This window comes from Osmerus eperlanus, chromosome 11 (assembly GCF_963692335.1).
Source record: "Osmerus eperlanus chromosome 11, fOsmEpe2.1, whole genome shotgun sequence".
NCBI lineage: Eukaryota > Metazoa > Chordata > Actinopteri > Osmeriformes > Osmeridae > Osmerus > Osmerus eperlanus.
The window spans coordinates 4,036,543-4,054,846 of NC_085028.1; the positions used below are offsets into that span (position 1 = coordinate 4,036,543).

The window sequence follows — 18,304 nt, forward strand, 5'->3', positions numbered from 1 at the left end:
TTTATGAGAGTTCCCGTAACCATGATGACCAACAAACATATTGGAGTTGTTATCCACTGTTCATTTTCTTCAGAAAATGAAGTCAAACATGCAATATTTCGTCATCCTTAACTATACATCCACAAGATCCCATGCCATTACCAATAGTCAGAATGCATACATTGAGATAACACTTCAGTGTTTCTGTACTTGGATTCCCTATTCCACTTATATCCATCAATGTGACATACATATGAAATCAAAAGTAAATTATTTCAAAAATATTCTAGAGTTGCCAGCAATGTGACAGCAATTTTCTTTGTTTTATTTTTACAACTATATGTAAGTTCATTTCGGTTACCCTTTTATCCACTGTTTGGAGGGGCTACATGAGAGGAGCTGACACAATTTACTTTGAGGGGATTTATTGACTATGGCACAGCAGCGTACATCAAGACAGATATATGGTTTCCTCTTCTAAGGTCTTTCAAACGTATTTTCAAGGAAATGCCCTTGGCTGGACACCTCGCAATTATATGAGGTGTTATGTCATTAAACATGTAAGAAAATAACAAACAAACAGGAATCAAATGTACATTAACAATATGCTGCCAGTACCAGTGTATCTGTAGTCCAAAATCATTCATGAAAATACATAGTACAGCAAACAACAAAAACTAGCACCACATGAGGATGCTGCCTGAAATACCCCAGTAATATGAACAAGTCTAACAGACAGTGAATTGGCAAAAGTAAACATTTATCCCAAATGGTACACTAATACAAAATTGTCCAATCTAGTATTGTTAATATTTAAAGTTGGCTTATTATTAATAGAACTATAATGTAGACGAGTACACAGATTTGTAGTAGCTTACGCTCCAAAATAGACACCCTTCTGAATTTGACTATTTGTCATATTATTGTATGGTGACAAGTAGAAATATTCAGCAATGGATGATATGTTCTCTAAGTACACACGAAAGCTACTGCCAAGTGGACCATTTGGAAATTTCTGATGACATTCAAATTCTCCCTATCTGCTGAGGTGATACAAGCTTACCACAAGTGTGAGCACAAGTACAGGAGGTGTTTCAAGAAAGTGCTTTAAGCATTTACAAGCAATGGGCTATGATACATATGCATTAGAACTGGTACGGATATAACAGCAAATAAAAAAATTGAAATATAAGACAATTGTACAAATACGTTTGTAATGTAGTTGATTCGTTTTCAAATCTTGCAAATAGAATACACTACATGACAACATTTGAAATGTGAAAAGGATCAATTAGCATTTTGAATTACGTCAACAAATTACAGTCAACTGCTTGTCTGTGGCAGGAAAATATAATCTTATAGAAAATCAAGTAAATAGCAGCATAGTTGCACTCAGTTTACGGAAAAAATATAAACAGGGGACTTTGGTTAAAAACTGAGTATTGCTGGGATTTTATATGTACAGCAATTCAGATCACTATTATCATTGTAAAAGGGCAAAGAACCTAATTTACTTAAAGACACTAATTGTTAAGATATGGTATAATTATACTGTACATGTATACATTTTGCATGGGCCAGCAAACCAATAAGGGTATTGTACATCTAAGCTGACAGCTGCTGGATTCTAGTATTTGCCTCAAAACAGTAAGATACAGATCAACATCGCATTGTTAACTAGATTTATTAAATTTTTCGTAGAATCTATGCATATTTTCTCAATCTAAAGTATAATATCTGTTAGCAGTGTGACAGTATTATATTTTTTGCTGCACAAAGGTTTCAAGTTTGATGATGATTCGTGCTGTACACTCCATCACTCTCATGGCGACCTCAGATGTGAATCTGTCATTGGGGATTTGGGGAAAGGGCAAAAGGTCAGGATAGCGGGTTCGGAGGCTGTCCACGCCATAACCCTCCAGGATTTGGACATCATTGGCAAGTCCTTTGAGCTGTGAGTTGTACTCTTCCACTTTCTGTGCCAGTGCAGTGGGTTTCACATCCTTGTCTGACTTTCCCCTGACAGAGTAATCAGCCGCTATCAATGCTAGTTTTGTGGCCAGGTAGCATTTGAAGCACACCCACTCATTGGCATTTTTGTGAAGGTCATTCCGAGCAGCTGAAAAGTTAGCTCTTGCTTGTCTGAGCCACCTGCGGGCTTCTACAGGGTTACCAACAGACTTGAAGGTGGGGGGGACAAAGAAACGATTAGAATGAGATGAACCTGCATAGCTAGAGTAATGCTCCCGGAACTGTTGACGCTCTGATTTATGGCTTGTTGCCTCCTGGTTCCATGATGTGTAAAACCTTTGAAAAGAAAACTTTTCTGATTGGAAACGAGTGGAGGATGTTGAGAAAGGCCTCCTGGATGCTCTTTCTGTACCCTGCTCAGTCATAGATTGCTTCTCCATCCTGTTGATCTCATTCTGTAAGTGCTTGAAGACCTCTGTAGCAATGTCTAGATTGTCTGCATTCTTGTCAGGATGCCACTTGAGATATAGCCTGCGAATAATCTTTTTCCTTTCAGTTTCATGAAGTTTCCAGGCTTGCTCAATTACTAAGGTCACTTCTTTCAGAATTTCTGGCAATGCACTTAGTCTTATCTTTTTGGGAGTTTGTTTTGCTGGAGGGGCTCTGTGATTTTCTTTCCCGGCCAAATGAGGTGGTACCATTCGTGGGCCAGATGAACGGCTTTGCGCTGGACTTGTTGGAGTCGATGGGGAGCTGCTATCCCGAATGTTTTGGGTACTGTCATCTTGTCTGGAGAATTTGTACAAATCCAAAGAACTAACTATTTTGTATTCACTGTAACCAATGTCAATCTGGAAACATTTCCCAAGGACGTTTGGGTTGTCTTCTTCTTCTTTCTCCACTTCTTGAACAATTATGGCATATGTGTAGGTTGGCTGGTAGGAACCATATATGTCCCCTCCTTCAGAGTCCACAAGATAACCCACATATTCTCCAGGGTAAAACACATTCATGGGGTCCATCAGCAGAATATGATGTATCTCCGCTGGTATAGGAGTTCCAGGAAGGGGAAGTTCAAGTTTTGAGGGCTCTGTAGAGTCATACTTGACACCCAGGTTGTCAAGCTTCTCTGTGATCCTGTAGATATCATTACAGCCCAGCATGGCAATCAGATAGGATGTGTCAGATATCAAATTGTCGGTTGCAGACTTTAAGGTCATTGCCAGTGCCAAAAGGAAATTAATGTCCTTGCTGTCAGAGTGCTGGATGTAAAGATGAATAACAGCTGTCCCGTATCTTTTCAGAAATGCCAATGTCTCACTCCGACTATGTGGGATGGGGCTGCAACCTTTGACTCTTAGTGTTGTTTGAAGTTTTTCGAAACAGGACACCTTCAACCCCTCACAAAGTGCTTTGCATAATCTTATGGCTTTTTCTTCATTCACAAGGTACGCATTGTCATTTTCATGCTTCATTATTCTGATCAGTCCTGTAATGAACTGTTCTGATGACAATAGTAGCTGGAGGCGACCCTGAAGTGAGCAGAGAGCTCCAAACTGGCACATTTTGGGACAGTCTTCGTCCAGCTGCTCCTCAAGGATGCCACTCAGTAGTCTTGGCCTTAGCTTCTGTGGGAGCAGCATGATCAGCTTTGTATGGAACGAATGGTCTTTGCCAAGATAACACTGACTCATGTCAACTAGCATCTGGACACCAACGTTGCCCTGAATTCTGCTTTTGAAGTGTGGAGCATCATCAAACACAAGACTATTTGATTTGGCTAACCTACCATCATGACTGGGTAGATAGAATGTCAAGTCTCTGAGGCCTTCGAGGTCTTTCCGTATTTCAACTGGGTCATTCTGGAGACTTTTGAAAAGTCCAGACACAGCCCTTTTCACTGTTCTCATTTCATTGGGGTCAAGCTGCTTTCCCTCTGAATTTCTGTAAATGCGGCACAGCACTTCAACATATTGCTTTGTTGAAACAACATCCTCTGTGCCCAAGAGCTTAAACAACTGGTGAAAGGTTCCCAGCTCCAGGGGTAGTTTGTAAAGGTAGGGTTTGAAGTCAGATTCATTGTCCAAGTTAATTACAACTTCCTCTGGTTTTAGAAGTTTCCAGCCCTCCTCAACCATGACAAATGCCACTCCTCGTAGAAGGTAGCGAAACTCTCGCTTGTCTGCATTGAGAAACTCGTAGCTGGACCTCAGGATTTTGTTCCTACTTTTCACCATGTCGTCATCCAGGTTGGATATATTGCAGATGTTTTTGCAGTTGCAGATGACTTTCTCCAGTGGGGGTTCTAAGTTGACGCCTAACATAGTCAGCACCTGGTCAAGTTGTTCTTGGCCTGTGAGTGTGCTGCCTTCCTGATCTTTGAGGCCTGAAGGCGTGGCTTTCTCTGAAAGAATAGGGCATGATGTCCAAAGAAGCTGAATTATATCCGTTTGCTTGAATTTTGGATTCACTTGAGATCCATTGAATCGAATCATAGGAAGCATCCCACTCATTTCTTGGTATTGGGAGTGTAGCCGAATCAGGTCTGTGGGTGCACGTTCAGGACACAGAAATGATATCATTGATAGCTCTTTAAGAAAAGTGCCTACAAATAGATCTGTCCTGTCATTGAAGATATGGTTTAGAAGAACATCCACAATGTTTTGGGCTTTATCATTTGACCAATTCTCGGTTTGAGATTTGATACTGACTTCTTTTGCAAACTGAAGAATTTGCTGCTGCGAGACAGTGTACTTCAAACCTACGTTCCTTAGAAATGTGATCCATGATGTCATGAACGCCGTTCCATTTTTTGGATTTGATGCATGCTCAACTTTCTTAAAGAAGTCATTTGAAATGAAGGACTTGGATGGCAGCATTACTTCAAATACCTTCACTGTTTCATCATAGAACTGTTTGGCAGGCTTGAGTCTGTTTGTGTAGTCATAGATGAATGACAGACTTTCTAGTTTCTCATACAGCTGCTCCTTCATCACACATGACTCTTCCATTCCCAGAAGTCTTTCCTTCAAATAGACAAGATGTTCGATTTTGCTATCGTATGACAGACTGTCAAATTTTGGTAGGAGGTGCTTCAGGTAGACTTCCAGATCATCAATTGGACTACATCCAAGAAAGTTGTACAATTCCTTTAGCTGTGGATTGTCTGCCAAAAAGCCAAAGGAGGTTGTGTGGGCCCATTTTTCCATATCTACAGAAGGGATGCTTTTAACTAGAACATAGCATGAACCAAAGTTAGCAATGCTGATGTATCTGCCACTGGCTGCTTTGAAGCATGGGAGCAATTTCAAACTGTGTGTGTCTTCAGGAGATAGGTTGGTCAAGTTGGAATTAAAATACAACAGAACAGCCTCAAAATCTTTGTCAGACAAGTTTCCTGCTTTAAAAGCTGATGTCTGAATCATGTACTCTAGTGCTTTTAGAATACTGGATGGATTGTCAATGTTTGCTGTATGGTGTGCCAGGAAAGGTAAGAGAGGGCTCTCTTTGACACATATTTTGTTCACTGCAAGCTGAATGCACCCACTTTTCATTAGAGTGTGGAAGACTTTGTCATTTTGGCCATTTGGAAAGATAGCTGTGTTTATCAAACTCATAGGCAACAACACATCGTGTTCAGGGACAACTAATTTGTTGCTTGAAACCATGAATTTGATTCCAGGCAGCAAAGCCCAGTCTTTCAGGATGTCAAGAACTGTATCAAAGCTCGGTTTGATGTCTGCCTGTTCTTCCTTAATAGCAATGTTCTCGCCAATGAAGTGCCATACACTTTTGAGCCAGGATTCACTGGCAAAGCTGTCTCTCCACTTCACAGTGATCCTTGTCCGATACTCACGAGGTAGTACAGAACTCAGTAGTTCACCAAAACTGCTGATGTCAAAGACCTTTGCAACACCGGATTTAATCAAGATATTGCTGTACTTTAAGTACAGTGTGTTCATGAACAGCTCTTTCCTTTGGGTTATCAAGTCATGGTGTGTGGTCAGAAACTTTGGTCTTTTTGAGTCAAACACCTGGAGTATGTTGTCCATAGTCATCAGCAGTGGAAGGCCCTCAATGCTGACTTCATTCTCTTCTATATCTTTAAAGCAGTAGTCAACGATCAGCTTCAGACTGTGGAAGAGTTTGTAATTTGACTGCTGGAGTCGACATGGTAGTTTTCCAACCTGGCAACAAGTGTCTGGGGATGAGAAAGTGTGGAGAAAGTTGCGGACATCTTCTGAGGTCACGTAGCTCACTGGAATGCCTGCATCCTCCAGACAGAAGAAAAGACTGGCTGTTTCATCACAGCTGTAGACCAAGTTGAAGCCCACATCCAAGAGCAGAGTCTTGAGTCTGTATACATTCTCAGCCACTGACTTCCGGGTTGTAATGTTGTACTCTGTGTTTTTCAGATGTTGAAGTTCGTCTTGCAGCAGGTTGTCAAAAAAGGCTTGACCTTTGTTTGCAGAGGATGTGTTCACCCATGAGATATAGATGGCAGAGTGCATGTCTGTGTTGTCAGTGTGCGGTGCCCTTACAACAGGAAGTAGACGTTTCAGGTCTGCATGAATGCAGTTGTACACTGCTTTAACAAGGCAGTACCAATCTGGCTGTATGTCAAGTCTGTTGACTGGGAAGAAGTAAATAAATTTTCTCAGAGAATCTTTGACAATGTGAATTGGTGTTCCTTGTAAAACTGTCATGGTAGGATCGGGTCCCTGGAAGTATCGTCTCTTAAGCTGGATCAACAGCTCAACATAGGCTGGGGCTATCAGAGATGTCATCAAATTGTTGTTCCAGTCACTTCTCACGCCAACTCCATTGTCATCTCTCCAGAGGTTTCTCCTGGCAGAATCCAAGGCAAAATGCCCATTGACATGAAAGGGCAAACCAGTTTCCAATGAGAGAGGTAGGAAGCAGAATGCTCTGTGAGGTTTTTTGTAATTATGACTAATGCATGCAGCCACTCCCCCACGAGGAAACAGAGTAATGTCTTCATTCTTGTGGGCTGAGATCACACTTTTAGAGACACTCTCAACGCTGGAGAAGCCAGATCGGTTGCAAACCATCCAGGTTGTTAAATTGCCATCAGAGTCTTCAATATCCATTGTGTAAGTTATTTGTTGGACTGGGATTTGCATGAGCTGCTTCTTTTTTGTCACACTATCCACAACTGAGGCATGGAACTGCTTGCGCTTTAGACGGTCACCGTCTGTGATTTTGGCGGTCACAGAGTAGAGCACTTTGAGGTCACCAGTAGCATTCTCAATTTCACAAATTGATATTTTTTCCATGTGGTTGAGGAACATAAGGAGCTCCACCCCATCAGTTTTAAGTTTGTCCAAAAGGTTTTGCACCATTCGGTCTGATGCAGGAACAGAGCTAATCTCTGATATTTTTGCCATTTCCGTAGATCGTATGGGGAATCTGAACATTGTGGAGTGTTCAAGCTTGAAATGAGCACCCAAGTACAGACCTAGAACATCGGAAAACTGAGATCTAAAGTCTGAGTCCAAATCTCTAAACATTCTTCCAGGACTGACAGATGTTGCCCCGGGTGCATATAGTGCATGTGGATCAAAGATGCAAAGAATGTCATTGTTTGAAATAAAGGATGGACAGTCAGTGATATGATAGACTGAGTTGAATCCTATGCCATATTGTCCAGTTTTGCCTGGGTTGGCTTCTTTTGTTCCTCTTCCTAAGTTTTGGATTCCTTTGACATCGTCTTCAGTAAAAGGCTGATTGTTATAGACACAAAGTGATGGACCTTGCATTGGGAACCATTTGTCATCAAATATTCTGTCTGTGGGGTGTGTTCTTGGATCAAACACAAAGTAGATTTCAGTGGCTTTGGCATCATCTGCATTTTGAAGGAGCTCCTTCAGCATTTCCTTTTCTGACGGGTAAGCATTGAGAATGCTTTTGATTCTACTTGTAAGTTTTTCTTTCTGTCCAAACTCACTTCCAAGTGTAGTAAAGCAGATGTTTGAGGCATACCTTTCCAAAGCTTTGTGACGTTTGGGCACTGCTCCCAATTTTACAGCAACTTCTCTTGGAATATCTGAATGGCAATATTTCACAGTTGAGTCTCTGACTTTAATCCATGGACAGTCATTGTAGCACAGGGATTTGGATGGCTGCAATGTAAAATGGGTATCAGGTAGGAGAATCTCTCCATAATTGGCTTGGCAAAATTCTTGGTTTTTGTCTCTGATTAAGCTCCAGATGCCTTCACTTATGATTCTGCGAGACAGCTGAAAGTTCTCCTCAGAGAGTGCCCGTCGCCCACATTCCTGTCTTAATACTTCGAGGACTGCAGAGAAGTTCTCGACGGTGAAGCTTGACTGGACACCGACATTCTCAAAGAGCTCACGACAACTGTTTCTGTACTTGTTGGGAAGTTGGTACAGATAAGGTGCTGCGTCAAAGTTGAGGTGGAATGCAACCTTTGAGGGATTCACATATGTGTTTTCCACAAGAATAGAGCTAAAGGTTTTCAGCTCCTCCGTGATTTCTTCCTTTGTTGTACTATCTTGTAGCATCTCCTCATGCAGGTACTTGTAGCAAGCATTTGTTATGTTTTCCTGATACAAGGTAACTCCATCAAATGATTTAGAAAGTTCCCTGAGTTGACCAATGACTAGTCCAATGGTGGGCTTTCGTATCAATCCAAGAATGTCTTTCACAGCTAGTGTAATTGGGCCACAACCTTTGAAAGATGGGGAATTTTCATTCAGGAGTGGCTTCATCAGGCACACTGTGTCCTGATGATCAGTTGTAAATAGATCTCTGGCGGAGAACATGTTGGAAGGAGAGTAATTGTTCCCATGCCAAGGTAAGGAAAAGCCTGCAGGTTTTGTCAAAAATGGAAGGAAACAAATACCCTTTAGCTTTTCCAGAAGCTCTTCGGCTCCAGAGTCTTTCACTTTGAGCTTTTCATCAATGAGACTGAGCAGTATGCTACTGCGAAAGCACGCTGCAGTGTGATCAGTTTCATTTAGACCTATCACTGATTCGGCACGTTCAATCAGGTCCTCCCACAAGAGGTCGTCCTTCACCATGCCCAGCTGCAGTAACTTGACTAAGCACACTGGATTCAGGTAGTCTTTTGAGGTTCCTTCAGGAAAGCGACCATCATCAGCATTGTAAAGTTTGGCAACTCTCCCTTCTGGATGGATTAGCTTGGATGGTAAGACCAACTGCTGATCTGGACCTGAGCATGGAATGCATGGTGTCTCTTTCAGAATTGATGCAAATTCATCCAATTTTTCATTCAAGACATATTGCATCAGGGGGTCTCGGAGCTCTTTATCAATGTCTTGGATATGGGGGAAAAATACATCTGAGAAGAACTGTTTCTCTGTGAGGGTGTTCTCCATCAGCTTGCCCTTGCACCCAGCATCATCAAAACCCTCCTTTACCCAATCAGGAAGCTCAACTGCACAAAGGTCTTGTGAACCGCTCTTTTTGAGATACTTCAAGAATATCTTGAAAGCAGCAGGGCCGATGTCTGGCCTACAGAGCAAGGTGTCATCTAGAAACCGGACTTGCTTGATTGACACCCAGGTATTGCCATCAGAGAAAACTCTTGCTTGATCACTGTCACCTCCTTTAGTTATTTCTTGGTAGACACCTTGGCTGATCAATGTGAAGTCGTCATGCACAACACTTGGATCAGGCCATGCTGCAAAGTAGTTGTAATCAAGCAGTTCTCCACTTTCTGCCATGGAGCGAAGCATACTGAGGGCTTCCAGATATGCCTTCACAATCACATGCCTCATGAACACAGAGTTCCAGTGGCCTTTGGTGTCTGTTTTCCAGATCTCCTTGCGATTAGAGGTCACAGCAAAACAGCCATTGACATGGACTGGCAAGCCTGTTTTGATTCTGAGAGGTAAATAACAAAACACCTCACCTATTGGATTGTTGTTCGTCTTGACTGTCCATTTTCTGTTTTCCTCTTCTGAGAGCAAAACAGCCACCGCCCCACAAGGCACTAGTCCGAGTCGTTTTCCAGTCTCCCCTAGGGAGAATTTGAGAGCTTCGGTTACATCCATACATGAACATATGAGCCAGTTTGTTGTTTCAATTGCCTTTTGGGGCATTTCATCTGTGAGTCGTCTCGATTGAACACCTTTGGCAGCCATCTCAAAGTATGAGTTTGGATCCTCTTCAGAACCTCGGAAGAGGGGGGACTGGAGATCAACTATGCGCTTGAACACATTGTGAAACTCTTCCACCATTATGCGTATGATGCAGCCGGACTTGGGAACGTCGGCTGGCACCCTGTTGGTGCTTCCCACCTTTTTCATCACTTTTGCAGCAGACTTCAGGATGCTTAGTGGGCCATACGCTGCTTTGGATGACCAGACACTTTTGTTTATGGCAACGACATCTTGTGCTGCAGCAGGGTTTGGCTCTTCATATTTCAGATACTTCAGTACCATGGAGCCGACATGCTGTGTGAAAAGAATGAGCCGATGGCCACATATGCTGAACTCATCGACAAGGGAGTAGATGTCTGTGGTGTTGTAATAGATGCTGCTTATCTCACTCGCTGATGCCTCCTGTTCTGTCCTGAACGGCAGTCTGAAAAGTGTTCCTTCATACTTGTAGGGGCACTCTTGAGCCAGAGGGAGTTGGCAGTTGAACACGTTGATAAAAGGTTTGAACTGATTGGGGAATTTTCTCAGTCGTTTTTGTTGTTTGCTCCAGTTGATTTTAATTCCTGGGTTGGACCTGTCTCTTATATGCTTACTGATATGGTTGATATTTGGATCAAACATGATCATGAACTCTCTGCTCATTATGATGGGGATGTCAGTGATGTGATACACTGAGTTGAAACCCAGGCCAAATTTTCCAACTTTGTCTGCTTCACATCTCTTCATTGATCCACCTAACCTTGTGATGTTCAGGAAGTCAGTGTCTGAGAATACAGAGTTGTTGAATGACCACAAGGCAGGGCCATGGCATATAATCATGCCAGGATCAAGCAAGTTTTCTCGAATATCAGCATTCTTTCGCATGTCAATTAGGAAGCTACACTCTGTAGCATTAGCATCGTCTGCATTCTGAAGAAGCTCTTTAAAGATATCGGAGACTGATGGATATTCTTCCAAAATGTTCTTTATTCTCACTGTTAGAGGTTCTCGTTGACCTGACTGCTCAAAGCCAAGATTTTCTGGATTGATCAGTCTCGTACTCAGACAAGGTACTTTCAGCCACTCTGCAGTTTTCATAGGGATGTCATCATGAACTAAGATGATGGGTTCCGACGCATCGTCAAGTAGGTCGTTCAAATCATCCACCTTGATGTCGCAGTAGGTGCACTCATGAATAGGTTTCATGGCGAGTTTGCTTGGGTCCTTGTAGGAGAGGATGGGCACATGCATGTCAATCTCCACAGAAATTTGACTGCTATACAGCCATCTTAAAATGTTTATCAGGAGGTGCAAATTATGTTTGCTTTCTTCCTTGGTCATGTCTCCTTCACATCTTTGCCGTATTGTGTTTATTACCTCAAAAACATGGCTTGGGACAACCTCGTCAATTGAACCACAGAATTTGAATAGTTTGTTAAACTTTGCAATCGTTTTTGGCAAAGAATACAGGTAGGGTTGCAAATCCAGGTCAGAAATAGGTTTCAAGACTGTTTGGCCAGGTGATGAAAATGTCTTGCCAGTCCAAACCCAATCAAAGGGTAATGACTTCATAGCCTCTCTTGCATCCTCAAGATGTGCTTGCATGAAGTTGTAAATCTCAAATAAAATCTGCTGGAACTGATACCAGTCTTCTGTGGTGAATGCCTGAGATCTATGCCAGTCATTCACTGCTTTTAGGTGCTGTAGCACTTGGTCAACCTGTGGCTCGATGGACAACTTCAGGGCCTTCTTCATACCTGCAGATGTACGCTCCACAAGTGCAACTGGGGATCCCACAATCACTGCATGAGATATATCGCACATTTCCGAGAAAGAGGAGATGTTCAAGGAGTCTCCCATCCAAGCAAGCGACTTTGGGTAATTAAGAGGTCTATCCTTGCACACTGGCACCCATTTCAGTGTCTGCAGTGAAGCTTGAGCTTCTGAAGATTTAACCAACTTGGTTTGTCTATTCAGTATTTGCAGCAGTGTTTTAGCCTTCTTAACCAATGAGTCCCACACTGGCTCCTTGCCACCTTGTAATTCTTCTATCTTCCTGGCCACTTGGAGCACATCTTTTTCAGTGAGTTGCACTTCGTTTTTAAGTCCAAGTTGTCTTAGTGAATGGAGAATATCAGGGGAAGATGTGTATGTTTTAGTGGGAAATCTAGTTTTTTCCTCCATGTAAAACAGGTCTTGCAGAATCTCCAGTTCAGGATCAAACAGGTCTGTGGCTGCAACAGGTTTTCCTGAAGTGATATGAATAAACTTCAGACTGGAAAGCCATCCAATCACAGCTGAGTTTTCATTCTTTAGGAAGGACAGATGCTTAAGAGCCCAGAGCATGATTTTAGTTATCTCATCTTTTGTGTAGAACCCCTTCTCGATGTCTTGCACAACCAGCTTAAAGCACTCTGTAGTTTTCACCTGTTCTACATTAAGCAGCTTGATGAGACGAATGGATGCCTCATCACAACAGCCTACAACATTTATCGACAGTTTCACCTCAGGTGGATACTTGGCAGTATGATGTAATGCTCTGGCCCCCTTCAATGAGGTAAACGTTGGGGTGCTTTTGTCTGAGCAGGGCCCTACTTTCTCAAAGATGGTCAGTTCCTGGAGGATTCTCTTCTCTTTCTCTGTGACATCAGCCAGCCCAGCAAGAAAGTTTCGGAGTGCTACCTTTTGTTTGACAGAGAAGGATGAAACTTGGCTTGCGACTCTTTGTGTTGATGTTCTGTCCATAATTTGTAGGAGCATGCTGGGAGAAACAGGGTGGATGTAGTTCTTCAGCAGAGGATGCTGCAGAGAGGAATCTAATTTTTGGACTACTACTGCCCCAAGCTTTTTCATCAGTTCAAGGAGGCTTTCGGAAAGCGGGGCCTCTTCCTCATCCACCATGATAATGGGTGAAGGATTTTTCAGACGCATGAGCTCAATAGTGTCATCACTTTCCTCCAGGGGCACATTTGGGATCAAAGGCATGTCTTCAAAGGTACTTAGGTCATCAGGAAAGTTAATATAGAGATGCTTCCAGACCCTCTTCAGCCATGAGAGAGTGGGATGCTTCTTCTCTCGATTCCCAGGACACCATTGGACAGTGAAGTCTCTGGTAGGCCAGGCTGTTGAAAGGATGTCCTTTATGAGTCTTGCTGATCGGTCAGGTGTGAGCACTTGTACCTGAGTGCAAGGTCTTCCTATAAGCAATGCAAAAGCACAAGTCAGCCACATTTATTAATTATTTAATAACATTCACTTTTTAATATCCCAAATAAGGTACACGTTTTATCTCATTGGATAGACGGGGGCCACACCGGACACACACAAGCCCATTTGTAGCTGCACACTCCCTTAAAAAACACACACATTTGAACACACATTGCACATATAATAACGTATATATGTATTAGTATTAAAGGATCATCAATTAAGTTTATTAACTTAATATGATTTATAGCTATATTATCTGTATCATTTTGACTACATTGACAGTATTTGAATAATGAAAAGCACTAAACAATCTGATTCACCATGCAGTGCATGACATGCACACAACACACCAGCTATATTAGGTAGTACCAGGTACTAATATTTAGTATCTTTATCTTTGATGCACAGATCAAATCCCAAGATTACCATAACATTGGACATTTATTTTGACTGCCATATCTAAGAGTCACACATTGGGTTAAGATACCTTTCAGCCTAGTGTGAAGTACACTTTTATAAATAGTTCAAAGCTGTTGAGGTAATTACTGATATGAGTGCAATATACACAGCTGGAGAACATTTCAAGGAACTCATAAGTGAAAACCAAACAATGTCCCAATAGTAGCACGAATAGTATGTTAAAATGCTTATAGTAAAATAGATAAGCACATCCCATTAAAATACACAGATTTTTATTTATTTACTGTATTCTATTCAATATTTGACTGAACAATGTTCAAAGCAGAAATTACTTTCTCGAAAGGGATTCTCACAGTTGTCATAATGCCCACTAAATATCTGCCATTGGTTTGGGTTACTGTAAAACTTTGATTATGACGTAACAGCACACCTCACAATACCTACCTGAACACCCCCAAAGATACTGTTGCACTGCAATTTAGTTCAAAGGACATGTTTTAGAGATTTGAGCAATGGTTCCATTTACTCTACTGCACAAACAGTAGATCCCAAATAACAATCATTTAGTAATCAAATATTAAATAATGTATTACATTTAGTTGATAGCTGAGAACATAATACATCGACCCCTAATGGTGGTCTGGTGGGTCTGGAGAGGCCTGCAGCAGCAGAATACAGGGCTGATTTACTGAATGACTTTGTGTTTACAGTGCAGCTGCTGTAAGACCATGGAGACAGTGTTATAACAGTAATATGTAAATGAGGAAAAAAGCTTATTAGGCGTTTAACAGGGATGAGGTTGCGGACAAGTTAGCACTTTGTGTCTTCAAATTCTGTGACTTCAGCATTTTCCCCCAGAGTTGGGCCTTTTGGCAAACTCCAGGTTGGATATAGGCGTATGCGTGTCCAGGATCTGATAGCTGTGAGTGGAATGTGAGGCACAAAACCGACTCTCCCATCTGCCAGCTCAGCAGTAATAAATTATCTATCAGCAGTGCACCAGATTTCATGTCCCAGGGGTGCAGCATGGGAGCGGCGGGACCAAGAGTTATTACAACCCGGTTTAAAACATGCATACGCCTTATACCTTAACCACTAACAGAGTTTCATTGCTTTGCAGTCTATTCTATTGAATCTACTCTGTATGTTTACATTTTAGGACAGTAAGCAATACTTGGATATTGATTATAACTCAAAGACATGTGGGGCCAGACTCTAAGATTTGGATTCCTCACTGACAATTATCCAAGACAAAATAAAGTGTTAGTGCAGCACGTCATGTTTCTTGTGAGAGGGGATTTACCTCTGCTTTTGGAGGCATCCTTTAAGCTATCCATCACTGAGGGTTTAATGCTGTCCATGATGAAGCGCCTTTCTAGACCTGGGTACAGGGACCTTCACAAAGAATCAGACATTATTACAGAAGTAGTAGTAGTATAGTTGTTCCACTGAAATGTCACTAATAACTTTATATATTCCAAATATGCATTATGCTAACACAAACTGGGTTGATCAGGAATGAAGAGAGTGTGATAAGTTCTACAGTACCTCGGGTACTCCTCAGAAGCGATGTAAACGGCATCCTTATCACTGACAGAGGATGAGAAAGCAGCAAACGTCTCATCTTGCAGGGGTAGGAGCTCCAGCCCAATGAGGTCACTGTAACAGGCATCGCTAAGAACAAACTCCAGCAACAGGAGCTTCTCCTGCGAGGACCCTTTGTGTCGGGTCTTCCTTATCACCTGCCGTACCAGAGGGGGGTTCACCTTCTTCACACAGTCCAGCCCGGTTCGATGGGCGGCCAAGACTGAGTCTACTGCGGCGGGCACCTTGGACACCTGCATCCCTGAGCTTTGGAGGTAGCTGATCACAGTTTCTTTGATGTCCTCGTCCATGTCGAGCTCTGAGAACACAGCCTCTTCCACACGGATCCAGCTGTTACTGAGAGAGTAGATGACTGGCTGCTCCAACAAGTCACGGAACAGTGGCTCCAGGATGGGCCTCCAGCGGGGCCTGGTCTGGTTCAGATCCGGCCAGGCCCCATACGTTCCCCTGGGGGACAGGGGGAAGTCTTGGTCCTTCTTGGTTTGGATCCTCTTGATGGCCTCAGTGATGAGGGTGAAGTAGGCCCGGGGAATTACAGTGATGATCAGCAACTCATTCCAGAGGGCTGCAGGGTCCCTCCACTGGTCCACCTCCCGCCATTTGATGCTCCTGCGGTTGTCTGTGAGGCCGAAGAAGCCACTGACATGGACGGGGAGCCCCGTCATGCTCTCCTCTCCGGGGGGCAGCGGGAGGAAGCAGAAAGCCCGTCCTGAGAAACCTGAAGTGGCCCCTTTGTCCGCGTCAATGAGGGTGAGAGGCAGGGCGATGCCAATAGTGGGGATGAACTTTAGGTCGTCCGCCAGCGAGTCCAGGTCACTGCACATTCCCCGGCCCCCAACTCCGTTGCACACCAACCAGGTTGTCCTCTGGGTCTCCTTGGCTGTCTCATCCTGGGTCTCGATGTTGACCTGGTAGGTGGCACAGGTGATGGTGCTACTCGGAACACTATTGCTGTAGCTGTCTGTGGCCAGACCAAGGGTCTTCAGGGAGTTGGGCCTCTCTAGCTTGTCCTCGGGATTCTCACCCGCTGTCACTTTAAAGAGCATGCGCTCTGTACCATCCGACTCTCGCACATGTAAGGACACCTTCTGGACACTCTTGAGGAATAGGAGAACTGTGTCAGCATCGGCCTTGAAAGACTCAAAGAGCTCCAGAACTTTCTCTTTGTTGTAAATGTTACCACTTAGCAGGGATGGCTTCACTCGCAGGGGAAAGCGGAACAGCGTTCCATTGAAACTTCCGTCTTTGATGGTTTTCTCTGAGTTCTCAAATAAGCCGATGTAGGGGGAAAACTGGTCAGTCAGCTCTTTGATCTCCTTAGCGTCTGTCTTCAGGTTCCAACATTGCCCAGATTCATGGACTCCGAACAGAGTCTGGTGAGGATCTAGTATGCCAATCTGGTCTCCACTGAATATACTGGGAACATCTGGGAAAATCCAGTTAAACAAAAGAAAACAAATATGTGATGCATAAACGAAGAGAAAAACACACAAACTAAAAATATTACTGAAGAGTAAAGCTCACCTGTAATGTGATACACAGAGTTGAACCCAATTCCAAACCGGCCAACTTTCAAAGGGTCCTCTCTTTTTCTGCTCCTCGCAATCTCTTGAATTCCATTCCAGTCCTCAGTCGTGAAAACGGCATTGTTGTACACATACAGCGCAGTTCCTGCAACCAACACAACAAATCCAATGCAGAAATGAGAGCCCATTTTCAAGACGGAAACTAAACCACAGTCAGACAAAACCTTAATATCAGTATAAACCACTTTTGTACTTACAAAACTAAAATGAGCAATGTGTATCTCGTCAGTTCACAAATGAATAAATCTTGATACCTTGATACTGGGCCATTTCAGGTGACCACAGTGACTCCAATCCATATTCTGTCTCATCAAACATAAACTTGACCTCCGTGGCACCAGCATCCTCAGCATTCTGAATAAGCTCCTTAAAAATAGAACAAAATGATGTAGGGTACTGTAGCGGACACATTCAGAGACAATGCTAAAATAATATATTTTCATTAGAATATTTACTGACAAATCAATTCTCTGATCCTCCATGTGTACATTTAAGTTTCAGCATAAGCAAACTTGCCTTGTCCAAATGATTACATCTTCCATTTCTACTGTGAAATGCCACTAGGTAATGATAAATGATTGTCTTAAGGAAGAGTAAAGCCTATTTTGGCAATTGTTTTCACAACTGTATCAAAATCTTAAATAAATGACACTCACTTTCAAGATTTGGCCTCCTTCCGGATATCTTCTGAGAATATCTTTCAGAAACTCAACCAAAGGGGGTGTGGTCTGTCCAAACCTCCCTGCAGTCCAATTATGAAAGTACAAATGATTGAAAAAGTTACAAATTAACTTCAGAATGATAAATATATTTATCTAACAAACAATTTCTGTTCACCTCAGTGTTTTCGTTCACCTTTAACCATCATCTTACCTCCCCCTTTCAGTCCCCGCCCTTCGAGGGTGATGGATATTTCAGATGTTCTAGGATGCACCAGGGTCCCAATCTGCAATCTGTCATCCAGCTAAAGTCAGAGGAAGGAGACAGCAGAAATGACTTGAACTCTGCAGTTCACACAACATGCTCTCGTCTTTTCTCAAAACCAATCTGATTACATTTGTAACTGCACAAAAAGAACACGGATTGTGCATTTAAGGAGTGCGTACACTAAAGAGCATATCTTTACATGCTAAGTACAGTTTTGCAGTATACAAAGTAAAGAATACAATTATAGTAATAATATTTTTCTTTATGCTCACTGATTTTCAACTTAATAAATACTAGTGGTCTTCCAAGCAAATGATCTTCCAAGCCTCATAAAGAACTAGCATTACACTGTCAACAATCTTGGGGCCTTATGGGTAAGTGCTATTGCACATGTGTGACTGTGATACACAATCACTTTGTCTCTCACAGGAGGATCAACAGTCAGCAGTCTGTGCC

General features: G+C 42.6%; 1 protein-coding gene across 2 annotated transcripts; it reads right to left on the reverse strand.

Annotated features, from left to right (window-relative positions):
• Positions 1 to 387: 387 nt before the first annotated feature.
• Positions 388 to 17,287, reverse strand: sacs (sacsin molecular chaperone). 2 transcript variants are annotated; one of them, XM_062473739.1, is made up of 6 exons: positions 17,176 to 17,287; positions 16,860 to 17,006; positions 15,279 to 16,761; positions 15,034 to 15,125; positions 14,175 to 14,201; positions 388 to 13,297 (listed from the first exon to the last, which is right to left on the reverse strand). In XM_062473739.1, the coding sequence occupies exons 1-6, from the start codon at positions 17,237 to 17,239 to the stop codon at positions 1,737 to 1,739; spliced, it is 13,374 nt and encodes a 4,457-aa protein (XP_062329723.1). In that variant the 5' UTR covers positions 17,240 to 17,287; the 3' UTR covers positions 388 to 1,736. The 2 variants fall into 2 exon arrangements, with proteins under 2 accessions (XP_062329723.1, XP_062329724.1); XM_062473740.1 differs by lacking the exon at positions 14,175 to 14,201.
• Between the last annotated feature and the right edge of the window lie 1,017 nt (positions 17,288 to 18,304).